The sequence below is a fragment of the Microtus ochrogaster genome, chromosome 5, assembly GCF_000317375.1.
Source record: "Microtus ochrogaster isolate Prairie Vole_2 chromosome 5, MicOch1.0, whole genome shotgun sequence".
NCBI classification, from domain to species: Eukaryota; Metazoa; Chordata; class Mammalia; order Rodentia; family Cricetidae; genus Microtus; species Microtus ochrogaster.
The window spans coordinates 14,168,927-14,194,514 of record NC_022012.1 but is presented as its reverse complement, the minus strand read 5'-3'; the positions used below and the strand labels follow the sequence as shown (position 1 = coordinate 14,194,514).

General features: G+C 38.7%; 2 protein-coding genes across 2 annotated transcripts in view; both read right to left on the bottom strand.

Moving 5' to 3' along the window:
- Window positions 1-7,598: 7,598 nt before the first annotated feature.
- On the bottom strand, window positions 7,599-8,572 carry LOC101981153 (olfactory receptor 867-like). The gene has a single exon (XM_005347435.2). It carries the CDS (start codon window positions 8,562-8,564, stop codon window positions 7,599-7,601), a length of 966 nt encoding a protein of 321 aa, XP_005347492.1. The 5' UTR covers window positions 8,565-8,572.
- A 12,730-nt stretch (window positions 8,573-21,302) lies between these two features.
- The window catches only part of LOC101980860 (vomeronasal type-2 receptor 116-like), a 29,522-nt gene continuing 25,236 nt past the window's right edge, over window positions 21,303-25,588 (bottom strand). The window contains exons 8-9 of the mRNA XM_026778899.1: window positions 21,999-22,085; window positions 21,303-21,554 (exon numbers count right to left, since the gene is read on the bottom strand). Coding sequence (XP_026634700.1) covers window positions 21,303-21,554; window positions 21,999-22,085 — 339 coding nt within the window. The remainder of the gene's footprint in view (window positions 21,555-21,998; window positions 22,086-25,588) is intronic.

Below are 25,588 nucleotides of genomic sequence, written 5' to 3'. Positions count from 1 at the left end.
TGCCACAGGCCAAGAACCCTCTCACCCCTCCGAAGGTCTTCAGGGTCAGGACCAGACTCCCCGTTTGCCAGTGACCTTGCCAACAAGGGGCCTACCTCTTTGATCCAACCGCAGTGGGATGTCTGCTCTCCTTTTTGCGTGCCCTTCCCAGCCTCGTACGTGCCTCTCCAGCTGTGCCAGTCCCTGCTGCTGCCTCGGCTGCTGCCTCGCCGGATCCCTCTGGTCCCCGCCGCTTGCCTCTGCCTCCACGCTGGTCCCCGCCGCTTGCTTCTGTCGCCGCCGGTCCCCCAAAGCCTATTTTTGATTGCAGCGCTGTGTCGCTCCGCCGCAGCCGCGACTGCGCGCTGCTCCGCCGCCGCCGCGACTCCAGCATTTTTCTGTTTACAAGAAACACACCTCAACCTCAAAGACAGACATTACCTCAGAGTAAAGGGTTTGGAAAAGGTTTTCCAATCAAACGGACCTAAAAAACAAGCAGGTGTGGCTATTGTAATATCACACAAAATTAATTTCAAACTAAAATCAATCAGACGAGATGGAGAAGGACATTTTATTCTCATAACAGGAACAATTCATCAAGATGAAGTCTCAATCCTGAATATCTATGCCCCTAAATCAAGAGCACCTACATATGTAAAAGAAACATTACTGAAACTTCAATTGCACATCAAACCCCACACATTAATAAGTAGGAGATTTCAACACACTTCTCTTGACAATGGGCAGTTCAAACAGACAGAAACTTAACAGAGAAATAAGAGAATTAACAGATGTAATGAATCAAATGGACTCAATAGACATCTATAGAACATTCCACCCAAACAAAAAAGAATATTTTTTTCTTCTCAGCACCTCATGGAACCTTCTCTAAAATTTATCACATTCTCAGTAGCAAAGCAAACATCCACAGATACAAAAATATTGAAGTAATCCACTGTGTCTTATCAGATCACCATGTAGTAAAGTTAGAATTCAACAACAGTACTACTCCCAGAAAGCCTACAAACTCATGGAAACTCAACAGTCAACTACTTAACCACCCCTGGGACAAGGAAGAAATAAAGAAAGAAATTAAAATCTTCCTTGAATTCAATGAAAATGAAGGCATAAGATATCCAAGCCTATGGGACACTATGAAGCAGTGGTAAAAGGAAAGTTCATAGCACCAAGTGCCCACATAAGGAAAATGGAGAAAGCTCACATCAATGACCTAACAGCACACCAGAAAGCTCTAGAAAAAAAAGCAGACTCACCCAAAAAGAGAAGAGGACAGGAAATAATCAAGTTGAGGGCTGAAATCAACAAAAGAGAAACACAGAAAACAATCCAAATAATCAATTAAACGAAGCTGGTTCTTTGAGAAAATCAACAAGATTGACAAACCCTTATCCAAACTAATCAAAGGGCAGAGAGAGAGAGAACATATGAATTATCAAAATCAGAAATGAAAAGGGGGACCTAACAACCGTCACTGAGGGAATTCAGGGAATCATTAGGTCCTACTACAAAAATCTGTACTCCAAAAAACTGGAAAATGTAAAAGAAATGGACAATTTTTTAGATAGATACCACCTACCAAAATTAAATCAAGACCAAGTGAGCAATTTAAATAGACCTATAAGCCATGAGGAGATAGAAGCTGCCATCAAAAACCTCACAACCAAAAAAAAGCCCAGGGTAGGATGGTTTTAGTGCTGAATTCTACCAGAACTTTCAAGAAGAGCTAATACCTATAACCCTCAAAGTGTTCCACATACTAGAAACAGAAGGCTCACTGCCAAACTCTTTTTAGGAAGCTACAGTAATCCTGATACCAAAACTGCACAAAGACTCATCCAAGAAAGAGAATTACAGACCAGTTTCACTCATGAACATGGATGCAAAAATTCTCAATAAAATTCTAGCAAACTGAATCCAAGAACACACCAAAAAAAATCCATTATGATCAAGTAGGCTTCATCCCAGAGATGTAGGGCTGGTTCAACATAGAAATATCTATCAATGTAATTCACCATATAAATAAGCTGAAAGAAAAAACCATATGATCTTTTTGTTAGATGCAGAAAAAGCATTTGACAAAATTCAACATCCATTCATGATAAAGTGTAACATGAGAGGGGGGTCTGCTTGTTGAAGTTTCTCTCTCACCCAGTACCCCACAGCCGGTAAGCCCCAAAGAAAATTACACAGAGATATCCATAAGTTAAAAAACTGATTGGTCCATTAGCTCAGGCAACATATTAGCTCTTGTAGCTTATATTAACCCATTGTTCTTATCTATGTTAGCCACAGGGTTTGGTACCTTTTTCAGCAGGGTAGCTTACATCTTGCTTCTTCACAGTCTGGGCATGAGTAAGAAGAATCAACTTCCTCCTTCCCAGAATTCTCCTGCTCTCATTGCGTCATTTCTACTTCCTGTCTAGTTTTCCCACCTATACTTCCTGCCTGGCCAATCAGCATTTATTTAAAACATGACTGACAGAATACAGACAATTCTCCTGCACCAATAAAGGTCTTGGAGAGATTAGGGATACAATGATCATATCTAAATATAATTAAAGCAAAATACAACAAGCCAACAGCTAACATCAAATTAAATGGAGAGAAACTCAAAGCTATTCCACTAAATCAGGAACAAGACAAGGTTTCCACCCTTTCCATATCTCTTCAACATAGTTCTTAAAGTTTTAGCAATAGCAGTAAGACAATAGAAGGACATCAAGTAAATTCAAATCAGAAAGGAAGAAGTTAAACATTTGTTATTTGCAGATGATATGATACTGTACATAAGTGACCCCAAAAACTCTACCAGAGAACTCCTACAGCTGATAAACACCTTCAGTGAAGTGGCAGGATACAAGATCAACTCAAAAAAAGTCAGTAGCCATCCTATACACAAAGGATAAAGAAGCTGAGAGGGAAATCAGAAAAACATCCCTTTTCACAATAGTCACAAATCATATAAAATATTTTGGGGTAACACTAACAAAGGACATGAAAGACCTATTTGACAAGAACTTTATGTCTTTGAAGAAAGAAATTCAAGAATAAGCCAGAAAATGGAAAGATCTCCCATGCTCTTGGATAGGAAGGATCAACATAGTAAAAATGGCAATATTACCAAAGGCAATCTATAGATTCAATGCAGTCTCCATCAAAATCACAACACAATTCTTCACTAACCTTGAAAGAATGATACTCTTCATTTGGAAAAACATGATAGCCAAAACAATTCTGTACGATAAAGGAACTTCTGGAGGCATTACCATCCCTGAAGTCAAGCTCTATAACAGAGCTCCAGTAAATGAAAACAGCTTGGTATTGACATAAAAACAGAGATGTTGACCAATGGAATTGAATTGAAGACCAGGATATTAATTCAAACACCTACGAACATGTGATTTTTGACAAAGAAGCAAAAAAGATACAATAAAAAAAAGAAAGCATCTTCAACAAATGGTGCTGACTTAACTGGATGTCAACCAGTAGAAGAATGAAAATAGATCCATATCTATCACCATCCACAGAAGTCAAGTCCAAATGGATTAAAGACCTCAATATAAATCTCACCACACTGAACCTGATAGAGGAGAAAGTAGGAAGTAATCTTCAATAAATGGGCACAGGAGATCACTTCCTACAGATAACCCCAGTATCACAGACAATAAGAGCATCAATAGATAAATGGGACCTCCTGAATATGAGAATTTTCTGTAAAACAAAGGACACAGTCAATAAGACAAAAAGGCAGCCTATTGAATGGGAAAAAAAATCTTCACCAACCCCACATCAGACAAAAGTCTGGTCTCCAAAAAGTAAAGAACTCAAGAAATTAAACATTAAAATTCTAAAAACCCAAAGTAAAAAGTGGTGTACTGAACTAAACAGAAAATTCTAACCAAAAGAAAACATATATAGACCCACCTGGAAATTGGAATCAGACAAAAATTTGAGAGGAGGGGGGCAGGAGGTAGTGAGGGGGCGTAAAGGAGAACTTGAGGGAATGGGATGGTCATGATGGAGGAAGGACAGATATGAAAGCTAGGAAAGATATATCTTGATTGAGGGGGCCATTATGGAGTTAGCAAGAAACCTGGTTCTAGAACAATGCCCAAGAACCCACAAGGATGACCCCAGCTGAGACCATAATCAATAGAGGAGAGGGTGCCTGAACTCACCTTACCCTGTAGTCAGACTGTTGATTATCATTAATATCACCATAGAACCTTTGTCCAACAACAGATGGGGAATAGAGGCAATGACCCACATTGGAACACTGGACTAACTCCCAAGATCCAGTTGAAGAGTGGAGGGAGTGAGAGTTATGAGCAAGGAATTCAAGACCATGAAGTGGTCATCCACTGAGACAGTTTTCTTGAGCTAATTGTAGCTCACCTACTCCAACTGGACTGGGAGTAAATGAACATGGGAACAACCAAGCTCCCCAGAAAGAGGTTGACAGTTGGGGAAGACTGAGGGGCCACTGATAGTGACACTGGGATGTGTCTCTACTTGCATATACCGGCTTCATGGGATCCTATTGTCTTTGGATGTAAACCTTGCTCAACCTAGACGTATTAGGGATGGCCTTGGACTTTCCACAGGTCGGGGTGCATGGCACTCCCTTAGGGTTGGAGGGGTGGGGGAGGGTCTGTGGAGGTAGAGGGAGGGGCCTGGGAGGAGGGGGGGGACTGGAAATTTGGATTGGTATTTTTTAAGTAATAAAAAAGAAAAAAAATAAAGAAATAGACCCTGGAAAGGATCAGAGGTACCCTCCCCTTTCTGAAGCTACAGCTAAAGGGGGAGAGAAATATATTTTCAGTAAGATACTCATTTGTAAGGTACAAATGCTCTTATAAACAATCTAATAAAATTTAACAGGTTACAAAAATGATATAAAAGAAGGAAAATTGTTGGGAAAAAGAAATGAATTAACAGGAGTAGATACAGAGGGTTATGGGGAAGGAATAAAATTGGAATACATTTTGTACATCCATAAAAATTTAATAATAAAACCCACTTTACCTATTATTAACATAAAATAAAACCATTAAAATAAAATTTGAAATATTATAGGTAACTTCATCAAAAAGAAGAGAAAACTAAATGAGAGACAATATTTAAAATCATTTATTATTTAAGAATTCATTATAAAAATATTTAAAAATCACATAACCAAACTGTGAGAAAACAATTAATCTACTTAAAATCAACAAAGATTCTGATCAGAAAATTCTCTAAAGAAGATAACCAAAGAGAAGATATACAGAACATATTGATCAGCATCATCAATTCACTAATTATTAAAATGCAATAGAATATCAGTATATGCTTTAAAATTATCAAAGATATAGTAGAAAAGAAATAGTTATCAAATATAGAAATATTGAATGTTGTTGGCAACACAAGTTAATAAAATAATTATATAAAACAGCATATATGTTTTTCTCAAAAGTGAGAAAAACTGTAAGATTTGGTAGTCTCATTTAAACGTGACTATCTAATGAATATTAAATGATTACATCAATATTACTGTATAATCTAATTATCTTGACAGAATTATTTTAACTATGTGTGAATTCATATGTGTATTATAAGATGTGTAGATAAATGTGACATAGCTAAGACAACAATATACAGGTACATGAATCAAATAATACATTTGATACAGCATGGAAGAACCACTGTGTCATCATGTCTTGTGAAATGAGAAACAGATAATATAATCAATATGATATCCTCTATTTTATACATGGATCTTAAGTAGTAGATCTCATGCAGATTAAAGTGACTCTCATGGAATATGGGAAGGGTGTTAGTTAAAAAAGGAACAGGATTCAGTTTAACAGTAATAACTCTCCTATAGTACATATATACTTAACTATAAACAACCCTTTAAAAACAGAAAACACTTGCAAAGACATATAATCACCAAATATTAAGATTACATAATGAATAGCTTCATAACAAGGAAATGTACAACCTGTATAATTGGTAAAAACTTCTAGCAAAAGGTGAGTTGGCCATTGGATAACAGTGTAGAGAGTAGAGTACTGTAGTGACACAATCAGTCTTCTGTGATGGTGCAAATTTCTAAGGAGGACACCAACAAACTATACAACATTTTTAAAAAAAGAGAATTATAGGAATGAAATTCGTACAAAACCACTTTATGGAGATTTCCTGTTTAAACCCCAATCATCATTGCATAAAGAGCACAGTATATACAAGATTCACTGTACAGCTTAAATTACAGACTGTCACAACCTCAGATTATTCTCTGATCACACTAGCTCTACAGAGTTAGATAGATTTTCAGTACTAGGCATAGTTTCCCTCTTGTTGGCCAGGTCTTAGGTCCAAAGAGTTAAGTCTATTATAAAGAAGCCTGCACAACTTTTATACTCTTAAGGTCATCATGACATGCTGGTCATCAATGTGGTTAACAGAAGTCATAATTGGGTAGGTTGCTTGCCAGCTATGTTGGTTGCTTGAATAACACATTTCACTACCATGATATTGGAGAAGAATCTACAAGTACTAATTTACTAAACCGGCAAAATCCCTAACAGCAATCTCTAGACATTTGTCCTTATATTGACAAATAAGTGAACTCTTCACCCCCAATCAAGGAAACTTCTCTCTGCAACCAACAGACATTTCTACAGAAAGCCACAATCAATACAATTGCAGATGCAGAGTCCAGTCTCAATGGATATAGCTATAAAAATTGTGGAAGAAGGAAAGGAAAGATTATGAGAGGCAAAGTATCAGGAACAATGAGAATGCATCTTCTTGAAAAAGCAGACGCTATACCCATAGAGTCTCACAAGCATGACTGACCAAATATGAGCTGAACAAATATGACACCATAAATATGCTCAACTACACAAAGATTTCTGTAACTATAGACAACTGATAAAATCTGGACAGAGAAGAGGTGGTTTTCCCCAGGAAAGAGAACACTAGTGTCAAAATAATTACCCTTGAATACATACATATATACATGTAACATACAAGTAACATTTTTTAGGCTGAAATCATTATAATAAGGAATACATATGTATATACATATATGTATATGCCTACAGAAATGATATTAGTTAATAAAGAAACCATGAATTTGAAGGATAAAGAGAGGTATATGGGATATTTTGGAGGGAAAAAAATAAAAAAAATGTTATTAAGCTATAATCTCAAAAATAAAAAAATTAAAAATAAGAAAACAATACAACAATGTTCAGGATGAAATCACATATGTTGAATGATAGTAACAGAACTCATATGATAACAGCATTGATGTCAGCATTTTCATATTTCCTTTAGGGAAAACAAGAATACTATCAAATTAATGCAAAGAACAATAACGGTCCAAAAATGATTTATGATGTACTTATATGAACTCATGAGTCATAATTCACAACAATTTAAATATCAAAAAATGCCAAAAGCACAAATACAATCTTTAAGCAGCATGCATAGGAAATTAAAATAATTTCTGTTAAAAATACAAAAATGAAAAGTTAAAAATATTTTCTAAATAGTGTAAATTAGGCATGTGGTGAATGATAGAAAAAGAGCCCCCAGGATAGGTATGTTCATAAAATTTGTCTTAGAGTTCTCAGTACGGATGGACAAGAGGCAACTCTGTTGACAAGTTCTCCAAGAGCATCCTTCACATCCTTGTTTCTCAGGCAATATATGAATGGGTTCAGCATGGGACTGATCACAGTATACATCAATGAGGCAATCATTCTTCTCTGAGAATGAGAAACAGAGGAGCTGAAGTAAACTGCAAGTCCTGACCCATAGAACAAGGAGACCACACAGAGGTGAGACCCACAGGTGGAAAAGGCTTTGTACTTACTTACAGTAGAGGACATCCTTAACAAGGATGAGATAATCTGTGAATAAGACAGAAAGATTCCTATCATAGGAATCACAGTTAGTATGGAAATCAGCACATACATAAAGACATTAATGACGTGAGTATCAGAGTTGGCTACCTTGATAACTTGTGCCAGTTCACAGAAGAAATGTGGGATTTCAGTTCCTCTGGAGAATTTCAATTCATTTAGCAATAGAATAAGAATCAGGGAGACCCAGAATATGATGATCCAAAATATCAGGACCAGAAGGGTACATACCCAAGGACTCATGATAACAGTGTAGTGGAGGGGATGACAGATAGCTACAAAGCGATCATAGGCCATTAAAGTAAGTAAAAAATTATCCATTCCAACCAAAGTAGCTAAAAAAAATACCTGTGTAAGGCATTCTCTGTAGGAGATGCCTTTTCTCTGTGAATACACATTCGCCAGCATCTTTGGTATTGTAGTTGAGATGACACAGATGTCAATAAAAGACAGGTTGGAGAGGAAGAAGTACATGGGAGTGTGGAGGTGGGAGCTAGAACTGACAGCCAGGATGATGAGCAGGTTCCCAAGCACTGTGACCAGGTACATGGACAGGAACAGTCCAAAGAGAATGGGCTGCAGTTCAGGATTATCTGAGAGGCCCACAATGAGAAATTCTGGTATCAGTGTGTCGTTCTCTGTTTCCATTTAACTTTTGTTTCTGTTAGAGATGAGATAAGGAGAGTTTTCAACTAATAGCTGCTGTCAAGTCACAAAATAACCTGAGGAAGCATATCTTTCATAATGACAATAACTCTCATTTACTTAAGCAAGTGATTTTTTTCCAAGTGATTTTTATGTAACCATTTGTAAATATGTGTAATCATTCTTTTTTTATTTAGTCAAATATCTCTTCTTTAACTTCTAAAACTGCTATTAATGAAATTTTCTATATAAACCTATATAGAAAATTTATTTTTAGTAAACCCTACAAACACTTGAATTTTTTTGTTAGTTTTCTTTATAACTGCAATGATTTATTTCTCCTAATAGAATGAAATTTACCTATATAATCTGTATGACTTTGTCACTCTGAGCCCATAATTGTTTTCTACCTCATGATGGTTGCTATTATTATGCTTTCTATTTAAAAATGCCTTGTGAGTAGTATATTTTGAAAATGTCAGTTGTCATTATTATATTATTATTAGTAATATAAATCTGCTCTATTATGATAATCATTTTTGGTGCATAACAAAATTTCAAAAGTAAATATTGAAGAATGATTTAGAAGTTAAATTTTTTGTCATATATCTTTAACATAATTTTGGTTCATCCATTGACATCTATGTAGTCCCGAGAAAAGTATGTGACTTCTTAAATTTCTCATGCATAACTATCATTGCGAATACCCAAAAGGTATTCTCTGGAGCGGCAGGAAATGATGATGTATTTATGATATAAATACAACAGGGGTGTTTCCTCTTTGAAAATAATGCACTACTTTGAATTAATGAGGCTTCCTACAGCTCCTTCATTGAACACTTGCTTCCAAGTGAATGTCTCTGGAAAGAAAAGAGCAGTGGTCTATAGAGATGAGAATAGGAAACAAGAAAGCACACTATCACTAGAATAAGCAGGGGGAGTGCATTCTCCTACGCTCTTACCTGTCCATAAAGAGGAATAGGAATATGTTATTGTAAAATCGGGAGCACTAAAGGTCAGAATTTATAATTGGTTAATCTTATTACAGATATTGAAAGATAATATAAGCCAAATCATCAAAGAAAAGTAAAAGACAGTTTTTTTGTACTTATATAAGTTACTAAATTTTCCATGAAAGAAAGTGTTAGCATTATGAATGCCTGGGAATGTTATTTGATTTTGGAAAAATTACCTGAAAATTAATAAAATAGTTTATCCTGTGATAGTGAAAGAGTGGATAGTAATATCTTCCCTGAAATACGAACAATTTAGAAAAGACCAAATGGTAAAAAGGAAATGGAGAGAAGTATTCAAGGACAAGAGAGTAGTATGTAATTTCTCTATGAGGTGGCAGTCTGGCATTTGGCTTGTGAAATAAGAAGCAGAGGATGAGGGCCTCACGGACAAGGTATGAGGTTCACATATTGTCTTCTGTGTTTTCTTTGTCACTCTAACATTGACTGATTCAACATTTTTGTTAGTCTGAAATCCTGATGGTTCTGTTCCATAATTTGTATTTTGAAGGAATTACATTTTGATTATTAAACTTTAGGAACTTATGGGAGCCCACAGTATCTCATTCCAGCCTGAATGGAGGTCAGAGACTTCATGCTTGTTCTTTCTTCTCAAGGCCAAATAACAGGATGTTTGACCAAGGGAGTGGTTGCTAGATATTTTAGTATTAAGGAAGTGATTATGCTTGCTTGCTCTTAGAACCACGGTAAGGAAGTATTTTGCTGCCCCCTTTTGCTTTTGGTATAAGAGGGCTACAAGAAATAAATTCAGGACTGCTGCAGTATTCACTGAGAGCTCTCCCTCTATCTCCTTCTTTTGTCTTTCTTTGCTAATCATCACACCCGTAATCAGGTGCTGTTTGATGAGTCAGCTGATCCCAACAGAACTTGAAATTATATAAATATTTGAAGTAAAATAAACATTGAGAAATCCCCACAACTGGGAATCTTCCAATATTTTCTATATCTAAATGGAAGTATAGTGAATTTAAACTAAAGTACATTAACATTTTTAAAGAGATGAACAGAAAATCATATTCCTAGAAATGTATCTTGAGTAGTTTCAGAGTATGAAATTGGGAAAGGAAGTCTTACCAGATTCTTCTTGGGCAGAAGAGGAGAGGGTGCCTGAACTGGTCTTATCCCATAGCCACACTGATATGATCTTGCATATCACCATAGAACCTTCATCTAGTGATGGATGGAGATAGAGACAGAGAACCACATTGGAGCACTGGACTGAGCTCCCAAGGTCCAGTAGAAGAGCAGAAGGAGGTCACGACCGCAAAGAGTTCGTCCACCCCATGAGATGGTGCTTCTGATCTAATGGGAGCTCACCAAGGTCATCTGAACTGGGACTGAATGAGCATGTCATCAGCATGGCCTCTCTGAATGTGGCTGACAATGAGGGCTGACTGAGAAGCCAATGATAATGGCACTGGGATTTGATTCTACTGCATGTACTGGCTTTTTGGGAACCTAGTCTGTTTGGATGCTCACCTTCCTAGACCTGGATGGAGGAAGAGGGCTTGGACTTCCCATAAGGCAGGGCACTCTGACTTCTTTTAGGATGGAGAGGGAGGAGAGGGGGGAGGAGGAGTGGGAGGGAAATGGGACGACAGGAGGAGATGAAAATTTTTAATAAATAAATAAATTTAAAAAAACAAATCACATAAAGAAGTGGAGAATATATAGATGCTATTTAGAAAGTGACACTGGAAAAATAACCAATATTGCAAAAGACAGACAGAAACAGATTAATATCTGTAAAGGGACTCATTGAAAACTGAAGTGTCTTTGAAGTACAGGCTCTTTATAATAACAGACTAAATAAGCACTTTCCAGTTTGCACTCTTTCAAGGATCTAGCCCACTACACACACTCTCTGCATTCCATGCCTACCTTACAAGTCTTGATTGGTGTACACCAGCTCTTCCAGTGGTCATTACTGCTGCTGTTTCTTCTCAGCCATCTGCTTACAGAAAGATCAGGTGAGTTTTTACAGTACAGAGGTCAGAGATAGAGAGCTAAGAAGAAGGGGCATTATGAAACTTTCATATGCCCCAGGGTTTGGATTCTCAAAGGGCCTCATTAGTTAAATTATCTGTTGTTTACACTCCCCAAACTATTGAGTTCCCTTGGGGTACAAAGGAAGGTTGAAAATTGTGTCAGTTTTGTGTGTGTGTATAGTTAATCACAAAATGAGACTGATTTTTTCTGCAAGAAACAGCTCTTTGTTTAGGTTTAATTAAAAATCATACTTTGATCCCAAAGAAAATGTCAGTTCTACAAAAATCAATCCATGACAAACAATAGCATGTCTTTTCTAACAATAATGCCAAATTGTGAAATATTATATCTATTCTATTACAAAGAAAAATGACACTATTTGTTGTTTTTTTTATTGAAAATTTCCCCCTCCTACCCTCCTCCCGCTTCCTTCCCCTCCCACCACTCCCTCTTCTTCTCCCCCTCCCACCAGTCCAAGAAGCAGTCAGTGTTCCCTACCCTATGGGAAATTCAGGTTCTCCCCACTCCCCCCAGGTCCAGGAAGGTGATCATCCAAACAGACTAGGCTCCCACAAAGCCCATCCATGCAGTAGAATCAAAACCCAGTGCCATTGTCCTTGGCTTCTCAGTCAGCCTCCACCGTCGGCCACATTCAGAGAGTCCGGTTTGATCACATGCTCCATCAGTTATAGTCCAACTGGCCTTGTTGATCTCCCATTAGATCAATCCCACCCCTTGCGGTCCTGACAATCTTGCTCATGTTCTCCCTCCTTCGTCTCCTCATTTGGACCTTGGGACCTCAGTCCAGTGCTCCAGTGTGTGTCTCTGTCTCTATCTCCATCCATCGCCAGATGAAGGTTCTATGGTGATATGCAAGATATTCATCAGTATGGCTATAGGATAGGGTCAGTTCAGGTGCCCTCACCTCTGCTGCCCAAGGAACAGGCTGGGGGCATCTCCTTGGACACCTGGGAACCCCTCCAGAGTCAAGTCTCTTGCCAACCTTAAGGTGGCTCCCTTTATTAAGATATCTACTTCCCTGCTCCCACATCCACCCCTCCTCCATCCCAACCATCCCATTCCCTCAAGCTCTCTCTATCCTCCCATTCTCCCTTCTCTCTCCCCATTTTTCCTTATCCCCTCCTCACCCTCAACCCCGTGCTCCCAACCCCTGTCTGGCAATCTTGTCCATTTCCAATATCCAGGAGGATAACTATATGTATTTCTTTGGATTTACCTTCTTATTTAGCTTTTCTAGGATTATGAATTATAGGCTCAATGTCCTTTATTTATGGTTAGAATCCACTTATGAGTGAGTACATACCATATTCATCTTTTTGGATGTGGGTTACCACACTCAGGATAGTGTTTTCTATTTCCATTCATTTGCATGTAAAATTCAAGATGTCATTGTTTTTTTATCGCTGAGTAGAACTCTAAAGTGTATATGTGCCACACCTTCTTTATCCATTCTTCTATTGAGGGACACCTAGGTTGTTTCCAGGTTTTGGCTATTACAAATAATGCTGCTTTGAACATAGTTCAACAATGCTTTTGTAGTATGATTGGGTGTCACTTGGGTATATTCCCAAGAGTTGAATTGCTGGATCCTGGGATAGGTTGATCCCGAATTTCCTAAGAAACTGCCACACTGATTTCCAAAGTGGTTGTACAAGTTTGCATTCCCATCAACAATGGATGATGAGTGTTTCCCTTACTCCATATCCTATCCAGCATAGGCTATCAGTGGTGTTTTTGACTTTAGCCATTCTGACAGGTGTAAGATGGTATCTCAGAGTTGTTTTGATTTGCATTTCCCTGATCACTAAGGAGGTTGTGCATGACCTTAAGTGTCTTTTGGCCATTTGAACTTCTTCTGTTGAGAATTCTCTGTTCAGTTCAGTACCACATTTTTTAATTGGGTTAATTAGAGTTTTAATGTCTAGTTACTTGTGTTCTTTATATATTTTGGAGATCAGACCTTTGTCTGTTGCGGGGTTGGTGAAGATCTTCTCCCAGTCAGTGGGTTGCCCTTTTGTCTTAGTGACAGTGTCCTTTGTTTTACAGAAGCTTCTCAGTTTTAGGAGGTGCATGTATTCATTGTTGCTCTTATTGTCTGTGCTACTGGGATTCTATGTAGGAAGTGGTCTCCTGTGCCCATGTGTTGTAGACTACTTCCCACTTTCTCTTCTATCAGATTCAGTGTGATAAGATTAATATTGAGGTCTTTAATCCATTTGGACTTGAGTTTTGTGCATGGTGATGAATATGGTTCTATTTTCATTCTTCTACAGGTTGACATCCAGTTATGCCAGCACCATATGTTAAAGATGCTTTCAGCCGGGTGATGGTGGCGCACACCTTTAATCCCAGCACTCGGGAGACAGAGGTAGGCAGATCTCTGTGAATTCGAGACTAGCCTGGTTTACAGAGCTAGTTCCAGGACAGGCTCCAAAGCCACAGAGAAACACTGTCTCGAAAAACCAAAAAAAAAAAAAAATGCTTTCTTTCTTCCATTGTAAACTTTTAGCTCCTTTGTCGCAAATCAGGTGTTCATAGGTTTGTGTATTAATATCTGGGTCTTCAATTCAATTCCATTGTTCAACATCTCTGTTTTTGTGCCAGTACCTAGCTATTTTCATTACTGTAGCTCTGTAATAGAGTTTGAAGTCAGGGATGGTAATGCCTCTGAGGTACTTTTATTGTATAGGATTGTTTTAGCTATCCTGGGATTTTTGTTTTTCCTTATAAAGTTGATTATTGTTCTGTCAAGGTCTGTGAAGAATTTTGTTGGGATTTTGATGGGGATTGCATTGAATCTATAGATTGCTTTTGGTAGGATTGCCATTATTACTATGTTTATCCTCCCAATCCAAGAGCAAGGGAGATCCTTCCATTTTCTTGTGTGCTCTTCAATTTCTTTCTTCAAAAACTTGTTCTTGTCAAATAGATCTTTCACTTCCTTGGTTAGAGTTAACCCAAGATACTTTATGCTATTTGTGGCTATCGTGAAAGTTGATGTTTTCTGATTTTTCTCTCTCTGCTTCTTTGTTCTTTGTGTATAGGAGGGCAACTAATTTTTTGGAGTTGATCTTGTATCCTGCCACAATACTAAAGGTGTTTATCAGCTGTAGGAGTTCTTTGGTAGAGTATTTGGGGTCACTTATACACTATCATATCATCTGCAAATAACGAAAGTTTGACTTCTTCCTTTCCGATTCTAATCCCTTTGATCTCCTATGTTGTCTTATAGCTATTGCTAGAACTTCAAGCACTATATTGAAGAGGTATAGAGAGAGTGGACAGCCTTGTCTTGTTTCTGGTTTTAGTGGGATGGCTTTGAGTTTCTCTCCATTTAATTTAATGTTAGCTGTCAGCTTGCTGTATATTGCTTTTATTATATTTAGATATGACCCTCGTATTCCTAATCTCTCCAAGACCTTTATCATAAAGGGATGTTGAATTTTGTCAAATGCTTTTTCAGCATCTAATGAAATGATCATATGGTTTTTTTCTTTCAGTTTATTTATATGATGGATTACATTGATAGATTTTCATATGTTGAACCAGCCCTGAATCTCTGGGATGAAGCCTACTTGATCATAATGGATAATTTCTAATGTGTTCTTGGATTCAGTTTGCCAGTATCTTATTGAGAATTTTTGCAACTATGTTCCTGAGTGAGATTGGCCTGTAATTCTCTTTCTTGGTTGGGTCTTTGTGTTGTTTTGGTATCAGGGTAACTATAGCTTCATAAAAGAAATTTGGCAATGACTCTTCTGTTTCTATATTGTGAAATACATTTAGGAGTATAGGTGTTAGCTCTTCTTGGAAGTTCTGGTAGAATTATGCATTGAAACCATCTGGTCCTGGGCTCTTTTTGGAAGGGAGATTTTTGATAACAGTTTCTAGTTCTTCGCGACTAACAGGTCTATTTAGATTGTTCACCTGGTCCTGGTTTAACTTTGGTATATGGTATTTATCTAAAAACGTGTCCATTTCTTTTACATTTTCCAGTTTTGTGGCATACAGGCTTTTGTAGTAAGATCTAATGATTCTCTGAATTTCCTCTGTGTCTGTGCTTATGTCCCCCTTTTCATTTCTGATCTTATTTATTTGCATGTTCTCTCTCTGTCGTTTAATTAGTTTTGATAGGGGTTTGTCAATCTTGTTGATTTTCTCCAAGAACCAACTTTTTGTTTGATTGATTCTTTGGATTGTGTTCTGTGTTTCTATTTTGTTGATTTCCGCCGTCAGTTTTATTATTTCCAGTCTTCTACTCCTCCTAGGTGAGTCCACTTCTTTTTTTTTCTAGAGCTTTCAGGTGGGCTGTTAAGTCTCCAATGTGTGCTTCCTCCATTTTCTTTAAGTGGGCACTTAGTGCTATGAACTTTCCTCTTAGCACTACTTTCATAATGTCCCATAGGTTTGAGTATGTTGTGTCTTTATTTTCATTGAATTCAAGGAAGACTTTAATTTCTTTCTTTATTTCTTCCTTGATCCAGGTATGGTTCAGTAGTTGACTGTTCAGTTTCAATGAGTTTGTAGGCTTTCTGGGGCTAGTACTGTTGTTGAATTCTAATTTTAATCCATTGTGATCTGATAAGACAGAGGTGGTCACTAATAATTTTTTGTATCTGTGGAAGTTTGCTTTGTTACTGAGTTTGTGGTCAATTTTCGAGAAGGTTCCATGAGCTGCAGAGAAGAAGGTATATTCTTTCCTATTTGGGTGGAATATTCTATAGATGTCTGTTAAGTTCATTTGCTTCATTACCTCCACTAATTCTCTTATTTCTCTATTAGGTTTCTGTCTGGTTGACATGTCCATTGGTGAGAAAGGTGTGTTGAAGTCTCCTACTTTTAGTGTGTGTGGTTTGATGTCTGCCTTGAGTTCTAGTAATGTTTCTTTTACATATGTGGGTGCTTTTATATTAGGCGCATATTCAGGATTGAGACTGCATCCTGATGAATTGTTTTTGTTATGAGTATAAAATGACCATCTCTATCTCTTCTGATTCATTTTAGTTTGAAGTAAGCTTTGTTAGAAATTAGTATGGCCATACCTGCTTGTTGCTTAGGTCCATTTGCTTGAAAAACATTTTCCCAACCCTTTAATCTGAGTAGATGTCTGTCTTTGTGGTTGAGATGTGTTTCTTGTAAACAGCAGAATGTTGGATCTTGTTTTCATATCCAGTCTCTTATCCTGTGCCTTTTTATAGGTGAATTGAGTCCATCAATATTAAGTGATATTGATGACCAGTGGTTGTCGACTCCAGTTGTTATTATTTTTTTGGTAGTAGAGTTTGTGTGTTTCCCTTCTTTGAGTTGTGCTGGTGAAGGGTCGCTAGTTGTCTGAGTTATTGTATGCAGTGTTGGCAATGTTGGATTTCTTGGGTTGTGATTTTCCTTCTATTACTTTCTGTAAGGCTTGGTTTGGCTATGTACTGTTTAAATTTGTTCTTATCCTGGAATATTTTGTTTTCTCCATTGATAGTGAATGAAAGCTTGGCCGGGTATAGTAGTCTGGGCTTGCATCCATGGTCTCTTAGTTTCTGCAGTACCTCTATTCAGGACCTTCTGGCTTTCATGGTTTCCATAGAGAAGTCAGGTGTAAGTCTGATAGTTTTACCTTTATAAGTTACTTGACCTTTTTATTTTACAGCTCTTAATATTGTTTCTTTAATCTGTATGTTTTGTGTTTTGATTATTATATTGCAAGGGGTATTTTTTTTTGATCCCGTCTATTTGGAGTTCTGTATGCTTCTTGAATATTCAAAGGAATATCTTTCTTTATGTTGGGAAAGTTTGCTTCCATAATTTTGTTAAATAAGTTTTCCGGGCCTTGAGCTGTAATTCTTCTCCTTCTTCTATCCCTACTATGCTTAGGTTTGGTCTTTTTATTGTGTCCCAGATTTTCTGAATGTTTTGTGATGAGAATTTGCTGAATTTGCTGTTCTCTTTGATCAGTGTGTTTATTTTCTCAATGGTGTCTTCTGAGTCTGACATTCTTTCTTCTATCTCTTGTATTCTATTACTTATGCTTGTTTTTCTAGTCCCTGTTTGTTGCCCTAGATTTTGCATATCCATTCGGCCCTCGGTTTGTATTTCCTTCCCTGCCTCCATTTTTAGTTTTCAATTCTTGAACTGTTTCCATTACCAGTTTTATTGTTTTTTCTTGGTTAATCCCAGCACTCGGGAGGAGGCAGAGAAAAGGGGATCTTTGTGAGCTCGTGGCCAGCCTATTCTACAAGTGCTAGTTCCAGGACAGGCTCAAAAAAAAAAAAAAAAAAAAAGAAAAAGAAAAACCAAAAACAAGCAAATAAAAACCAAAATTAAACAACAACAACAAAAACAGTACTGGGTTTAAACACCCAGTATATAAATTGGGAACAATCTACTATTATTTGATTTTCAGAATTCTAATCCAAGTTCTCAAAGGAAATCTGCACTGGCTTTTTATTCTTACCACTTCAAACCTGCAGGCGACCCCCTCCAACTGTATGACACCTGCACGGACCCAATCAGAAAGACAAACTGTACAAGATACCGAGGGGAACATGGATGGAGAGCTAGCTGTCCACCCACAGCTAAGCCCTTCTGACTTGCAGTAAATAGAGACACTATCTGCTGTGCTTTGGGTGCAGGAATGGGACAGTTAAGGATGACTGAGAAGCTACTGCAGTCCTAAAGTCCACCAGAATGACCCCTGCCAAACCAACGGGTCCAGCTGCTATGGATGGACTGGAAAATGCCAGCAGGTGTGGTTTACAGCCTGAGACCAGACCTCAAGAGGGTGGTTTGGATTTCCTCTTAAGGAGAAAGGAGTCAGCAGGAAGAATGCCCAGATAGAAAGGTGCTCTGACATCTCCAGGGTCTCCAGGTGTGCCCTTGCTCAGCAACTGTGTGAGCCTGCTTGCATGCTAGTTTCTGTTTTGTGTTTTGTTCCAAATTCTAGCAAATAGGAGTCACCTATACAGACATCTCTGATATGAGACAAATTTCTGTATTCTGTCAATTATATTTTAGATAAATCCTGATTGGTCAGTAGCCTGGTAGAAAGCATAGGCGGGACAGGAAATAAAGGTGGTTAGATGAGAACAGGAGAATTCAGGGAAGGAAGAAGCCCATTCCTTGGCAGTTGTGAGCCCACCACAGAAGAAACAAAATGTGACTGCCTCGCTGAAAAAGGTACCGAGCCATGTGGCTAGATAGACAAGAATAATGGGTGAATAAATTATAAGAGTTAATAAGAAGCTTGAGCTAATGGGCCAATCAGTTTATAACTAATGTAGACCTCTGTGTGCTTTCTTTGGAACTTAATGATTGTGGGAACCGGGCAGGACAGAAACCCCGACACAAGCAGGCCCTCATGTTACACATCTCTCTGGTAATTATGGATTTGCACACCAAGGGCATATAATTATTCTGTCCTTTACAAGTTCACCTATTTCTTTTTCTTTTTTTATAATTTTTTTATTTATTATGTATACAGTGCTCTACCTGCACATATGTTTTCCAGGTCATCAAATTCAGCTCAAGGTCAAAAAGAAAAACTTAAAGTAGATTTGATTTTGGAAAAGTTTGTCAAAAATGTAAGTGCTGGGGAGATGGCCCAGTGATTAAGAGGGCTGCTCCTTTCTGAAGGGAGGCAGACGGGAGATAGAGCTGAGGAAGAGGAGAAGAGAGGGAAGGAAAACTGCTGGGCGGGGAAGTACATATGGCTCTTCAAGAAGAAGCAAATTCCATGCCAAAAACCCACATGGTAGCTCACAACCATATGTATCTCCAGTTCCAGGGATTCCAGTGGCCTCTTCTGCCTTTCGTTCGTGCCAGGCACACATGTGATACATAAGCTTACATACATGCAAGCAAAACACTCATACACATATAATAAAATGTACATATAATCTATAGTCACATATAATTTATATTGTTATTTGTAAAAGTTTAAAACAATTAACGAGGCCGGGCCGTGGTAGTGCACAACTTTAATCCCAGCACTCAGGAGGCAGAGGCAGGCAGATCTCTGTGAGTTCGAGACCAGCCTGGTCTACAAGAGCTAGTTCCAGGACAGGATCCAAAGCTACAGAGAAACCCTATAAACCCTGTCTCGAAAAACAAAATAAATACATAAAATAAATAAATAAATAAATAAATAAATAAATAAATAAATAAAATTAATGAAAGTCGATCCAAATCATGGTGAAATAAAAACCTTCATTTAACAAACAGATCATTAAAGCAACGAGAGCCTTGAACTCATCTATATCTGCCTGGTGCTGGGTCCCCAGTGCTGGGATTCAAGGCGTGGGGAGGATTCTATTATTGCTGTTCTTTGCTTGGTTTGTTCATTTAACCACCTGGAAGAGCAAAGGTCTTAAGACAAAACATGGAAATGAAGCTAGATTTCTCCTTCATTCTCTCTTTTTTTCCCCTCTAGACTCCAAGGAAGCACAGGAAATCCTCGGTGTCATAGGAGCATCCCTGTCTCAGAGGCCAAGCTTTCCAGGTGCTGAGTGCATTTTATGGCTCTATCATGTATGTAAGTTTATGTCCTTTGCACACTGGCTTTGAGACAGGGACTGTAGCCCTGTCATCGTAAACTGGCACTTCTTCTTCTTCTTGTTCTTCTTCTTGTTCTTCTTCTTCTGGCTTTAAAGGGTGCAGTGGGTGAGTTTCACCAAAACAGGAAGCAATGCTTTGAGAGCAATAAGTGGGGATACAGTGTGCACACTCTCTTCAGCCTTTTCCATGGGGATGATGAACTTGTGACCTTCTCTTCCTGTCAGGGCCTAGGGAGAGGATTGTAATCCTTTAGCCAGAAAAGAATGGGGGTCAGCTTTCAGGCTCGTTGGTACCACTAGGATTAATAGGTGTGGTGGTTAGAATTGGACAGAACATGGTGAACTTGTTTTCTTTCTTTTTCTTTTGTATTTTTTTTCTAGACAGGGTTTTCTGTAGCTTTGGAGCCTGTCCTGGAACTTGTAAACCAGGCTGGCCTCAAACTCACAAAGATCTGCCTATCTCTGGCTCCCAATTGCTGGTATTAAAGGCGTGTGCCACCATCGCCCAGTATGTCACTAAGGCTTGGTATTTAGCCAGTCTGGCCTCTCTTACCCTGTAACCCCAGTTTGATTCTGTAACCTCCAGAGGCATACAAATGGTACAAACTGCCCCCTCCGTGTGTGTGTGTGTGTGTGTGTGTGTGTGTGTGTGTGCATGTGTGTGAGAGAGTGTTTTCCTTTGGTTACAGTTTGGGTTTGGGGGAGGGATATTTTCTTTTATTGGGTTTTAGAGTTTTGTTGTATTGGGTTTTGTTTTTTGAAACAGAGACACGGTTTCTCTGTAGCTTTGGAGCCCTCCTGAAACTCACTCTGTAGGCCAGGCTGATGTCAAACTCAGATCTGCCTCTCTGCCTCCTGAGTGCTGGGATTAAACATGTGTGCCATCACCATACCCTGGTGCTTTTGTTTTTTGAGAAAGAATTTAAAGTTGGATGGGTGGAGGGGAGAAGATCTGGAAGGCCTTGTAGGAGAGGAAGAATATGATTTAAAGTTAAAAGTTTTTGAAGTTAAAAAATGGGGGGAATGAACAGAAAAAAAAAACTATCACCTCAGACTGCACACAACCTTCAAGACTGCCTGAGGCTGGGTTGGTTGTGTTCTCATTGAGTCCCTGTAGAGATGGGAACCAGCTTAGCAGAACAGACTCTAGCAGGTCAGGCAGCAGCCTCCATGCTGGCACTCCAGGCCTTTCTACTGGCTCCTCTGAGGCCTTTTGTTTTTGCTGCAGACTCTCCTGCCTCCACTTCCCAAGCACAGGAATCTGAGGAGTGCCTTGTCCCTCGCCCAACCTTCACAGAAGTTTGGAGGACCTTTAGAATTCCACTTGCACTGGGCTGTGGTTTGCACATTCCTTTAATACCAGCACTGAGACAGCAGAGAAACAATCTCATGAGTTCCAGGTCAACCTGAGATAAAGAGACCATTGTTATAAGTATTTTTTAATATTTAGTGTTGGGAATATGTGTGCATGACCCAGCACTTGTCTTGGCTGGTGTATTCATCCCAGCACTTTCAGGAGAAGCCTCTAGATTACACTACATTAGACCTATGTTTTCCATCAATGGAGATGGCACACATGCAGAATTTCCATGGACAGCATCATCTAAAGTTCATAATACTGCAAGAGAGCGAGTTAATTAGCTGTTCTTCCATTATTGATTCCTCAACTGTGTCTATATAGTACACTTATTGTTGTAGGGTCTTATGTCATATGCATGAACGGAGCCTCAGTCATCTCTTCTCAGACCTCATTTCTCCCCTGTAGATTGTGGAAATTCTCACACATTAAGATCACAATGAAATTCAGAATCACAGTGCCCAAGGCTATTAATGCAACAGCCACCCCATACGGTTCTTCCTAGTTCATAAAGGTTGTAGCATTGTGAATGCACTTGTTCTGCCATGTTGACATACTGCTCCTCTGGATGCTTCACAACCTGGTGCACATAGTATGGAGAAAGGAAAATATGATTAGTGCTGCTTCAGCATTTTTTATTTGCAGGACTTTTCAATTAAATATGTTGAAGAAGCATTGCAATATCTGCAATTTGTTGCTGAGGATGTAATTGAAGAACATTGCTGCACAGAAATGCTTCAGTTCATTATCATCATGGGGAACAAAAGCAAACCACCATTTCGTTATCTTTTAAACTGTATTAATGAGATCGTTTATAATGTTTTCAGAAAACACAGATTTCACAGTACATTCTAGATGCTCTGATAAAATGACTTAGATTGGTGAATGCACAGAAGTTAGATTCATTAATCACAGTTCAGCTGAGTGTTTTGAAAATCAGATCACGTGGATCAGTGCCCCCTGAGGTCATTGTCTCTTTTATGAATGAAGCCCTCAAGAGAGATGAAGACTGTTTCTTCTACTTGGAGAATATATGTTATAAGTTTTCTGGTTTGAATTTGCCAGGCAATATAATTTACCATAGACACAATAATAAATGTAATAAATAGATTGTTGTTGAATATTATTTTAACTAGGTAACTAGGCAAAGATGTGTTAAATTTGATTATTCTGCAGAATATTGCTGCAACTATGTAAGATGTGTTACTTTTGTTTGTGCTGTGTTTGTTTAACGATAAAAAGACGCGCTGCATTTGTTTCACATTGCCTGTCTACAGCATCTGATTGGTCCAATAAAGAACTGAACAGCCAGTAGCCAGGTAGAGCAAAGCTAGGTAAGGCTGGTGGGCAGACAGAATAAATAAAAGAAGGCTCGGCTGAAAAGGCAAAGACAGGAAGAATGAGAGAAGAAGGTGGAGAGAGCATAGGACATGCCCAGGGCAAGAAGCCTGGCAGTCAACAGACAGCCTGATATAAGGGAACAGTGAAAGGAAGATGGACAGAAGGGAGAAAGATAATGAGCCTCAAGGCAAAGGGAGATAGAAGAAAACAGGTCCCCAGTCACCACTGGACCCAGCCTCCCATTTGGGCTATGGTATTCTACCAACCCTTTGGCTAAAACAGGGCACACAGCTATCAACAATCTGATATGCTAATTGTAACATTTCAAGGGCTATGCAAGTAACCATTGAGCTGTTTCACCACATAAGAGGCATTAGCAATATTAACATGTCACACAAATGAAATGATAAAAGTGTGAACAAGACATTTGTTGTACTAGCCATAAGTCCTCCTGCTTCTTGAGCAAATCCTACCAGCGTGAGCAACAAGAACTGGCCCAGGCAGCATGCAGGCTCAGAGACCTTCTGCAGCTACTACACGGATTTCTCGGTGCTGCCGGAAAGCCTAACACTAGCCCTGCAGACTCTTGAACTTGCAGAGCCTGGAACCGCCACCGCCTTCTTCTTAAAATCCAATTTACTTTGTATTTGTAGTTCATCAGTTTTCCCCCACTATCTTTTTGTGCAAATCACTGCTGTAGCAATGGTGGAGGGCTCAGGTCACATGTATTTTTTAAGATTTATTTATTTATTTGTTTATTTATTTATTTATTTTACCCTCCCCATAAAAACCTTTTCTTTTCTTGTTTTTTGAGATAGGGTTTCTCTGTAGCTTTGGAGCCTATCATAGAACTAGCTCTTGTAGACCAGGCTGGCCTCAGACTCACAGAGATCTGCCTGCCTCTGTCTCCCAAGTGCTGGGATTAAAGACATGCACCATCACTGCCTGGCAAGATTTCTTTATTTATTATATATACAGTGTTCTCCTGCATGCATGACTGCCAGAAGAGGGCACCAGCTCTCACTACAGATGGGTTTGGAACATTTTATCGTTATTGGAAATTGAACTCAGGACCTCTTAAAGAACAGTCAGTGCTCTTAATCTCTTAAACTCTGAACCATCTCTCCTGTCCCATGTCATACATTTATAATCACAATCTTTTGTTTTCAAATTTATATTTTTCCCTCTCTGGTGTCTGAAACCCCTCTAACACGTCCTTATTTTATTTATTTATTTATTTATTTATTTATTTATTTATTTATTTATTTATTTATTTATTTTGGTTTTCTAAGACAAGGTTCCTCTGTAACTTTGGAGCTTGATGTCCTGGAACCTGCTTTGTAGGCCAGGCTGGCCTCAAACTCACAGAAATCTGCCTCCCACTGCCCCACTAGTGCTGGGATTAATTGGCCTGCACTACCACCACCTAGCAAAAGCACGCTATTTTTTAAATAGTCCATCCAGTTCCAAAAATGATTCATGTGAATTCATCCCACTGAGAAGAGGTCACCAGGAAGCCTGGATGTTCAAGCCTGTCATTTGATGGTGAATAAAGTGTGTCGAGCTCTCCTGAACCTCAAAGAAAGTGGAGGAAACACCTTATTCCCAAATTCCTCCAGTCTGCATTCTCTCAGCTGACCCTGGCTAGAAGAACTGAAGGAATCTGTGAAATGGGCATCATGAGTTATTGACTTCAATTGATAATTATTTTCTGCAAAGGCATTTGGGGAAAGGAGCTAGGAGGGGTTTAAGCTCATGCTATTCAAGCTACAGAGATAAACATCATGGAAAACAAACACTAAACAGAGTCAACAAATCTTTGAAAGCCATTGCCAATGTCTGTATCTCTATATAAACCATCAGAAAGAGGAGACCATGAGGTTGGAGATGATAATTCACACGTTGGGAGCAAGAATCTCACTAGTACAGTGTCATCCTAGATTCCTCCTAGAGATCCTGAATAGCCTTCCAGAGGACTCCCAATATTAATTGAAGACTCACATGTCCTCCCATAAAAAGCAAGAAATTTCAATCTTACTGTCATATACAGGTTCATACTTTTATTTGAACACTAAATAAATGGGAGTAGGCTGCCTTCTCCAAGTTTAAAGACATCTGGGCTCCATGGCTAGACCTTGTTCCAATCAGCAGAGAAAAAATTAATTTTATTTTGTTTTGTAAGAAAGGGTCTCAGGGGGGCTGGCTAAATGGCTCAGTGTTTAAGAGCACTGACTGGTTTTTCCTGAGGACCTAGGCTCCATTCCTAGCACCCTCATGGCACCTCACAACTGGATCTCATAGCTTCAAAGTAATGCACATAAAAGAAATATAAATAAACTATTAAAAATGAATGGTCTTAGTTCTAGTTGTCCTTGAGCTCACTATGTAAACCTGGCTGGTCTCAAACTCAGATCATTTTGCCTGTGCTTCTGGAGTGCTGGGATTAAAGGTATGCACAAGCACACCCTGACAAATGAAGATCACAATAGTAAAGATATTTGTGTTTCTCCTGTTATTTTTTATCAGGATTACCTTCAACTCATGGTCACTCTGGGATTCAGAATGAGACTCTGTCTCACAAAATGAACACAGAAACCACAGAAGCTGTTAAGAAAAAAATATTTGGAGGCCTCAGGGTCCCCTGTAAGGGAGCCCAGGCACCTTCAGCTCCTGCACCAGGCTTCCTGTGCTCTCCTGGATACCGCCCCCCCTTGCTCCGTCCATCCTTTTGTCACCGGATCA

What these genes read in the sequence shown, in the direction of transcription:
- LOC101981153 (XM_005347435.2), bottom strand. Translation starts at nt 8,564, where the DNA reads ATGGAAACAGAGAACGACACACTGATACCAGAATTTCTCATTGTGGGC.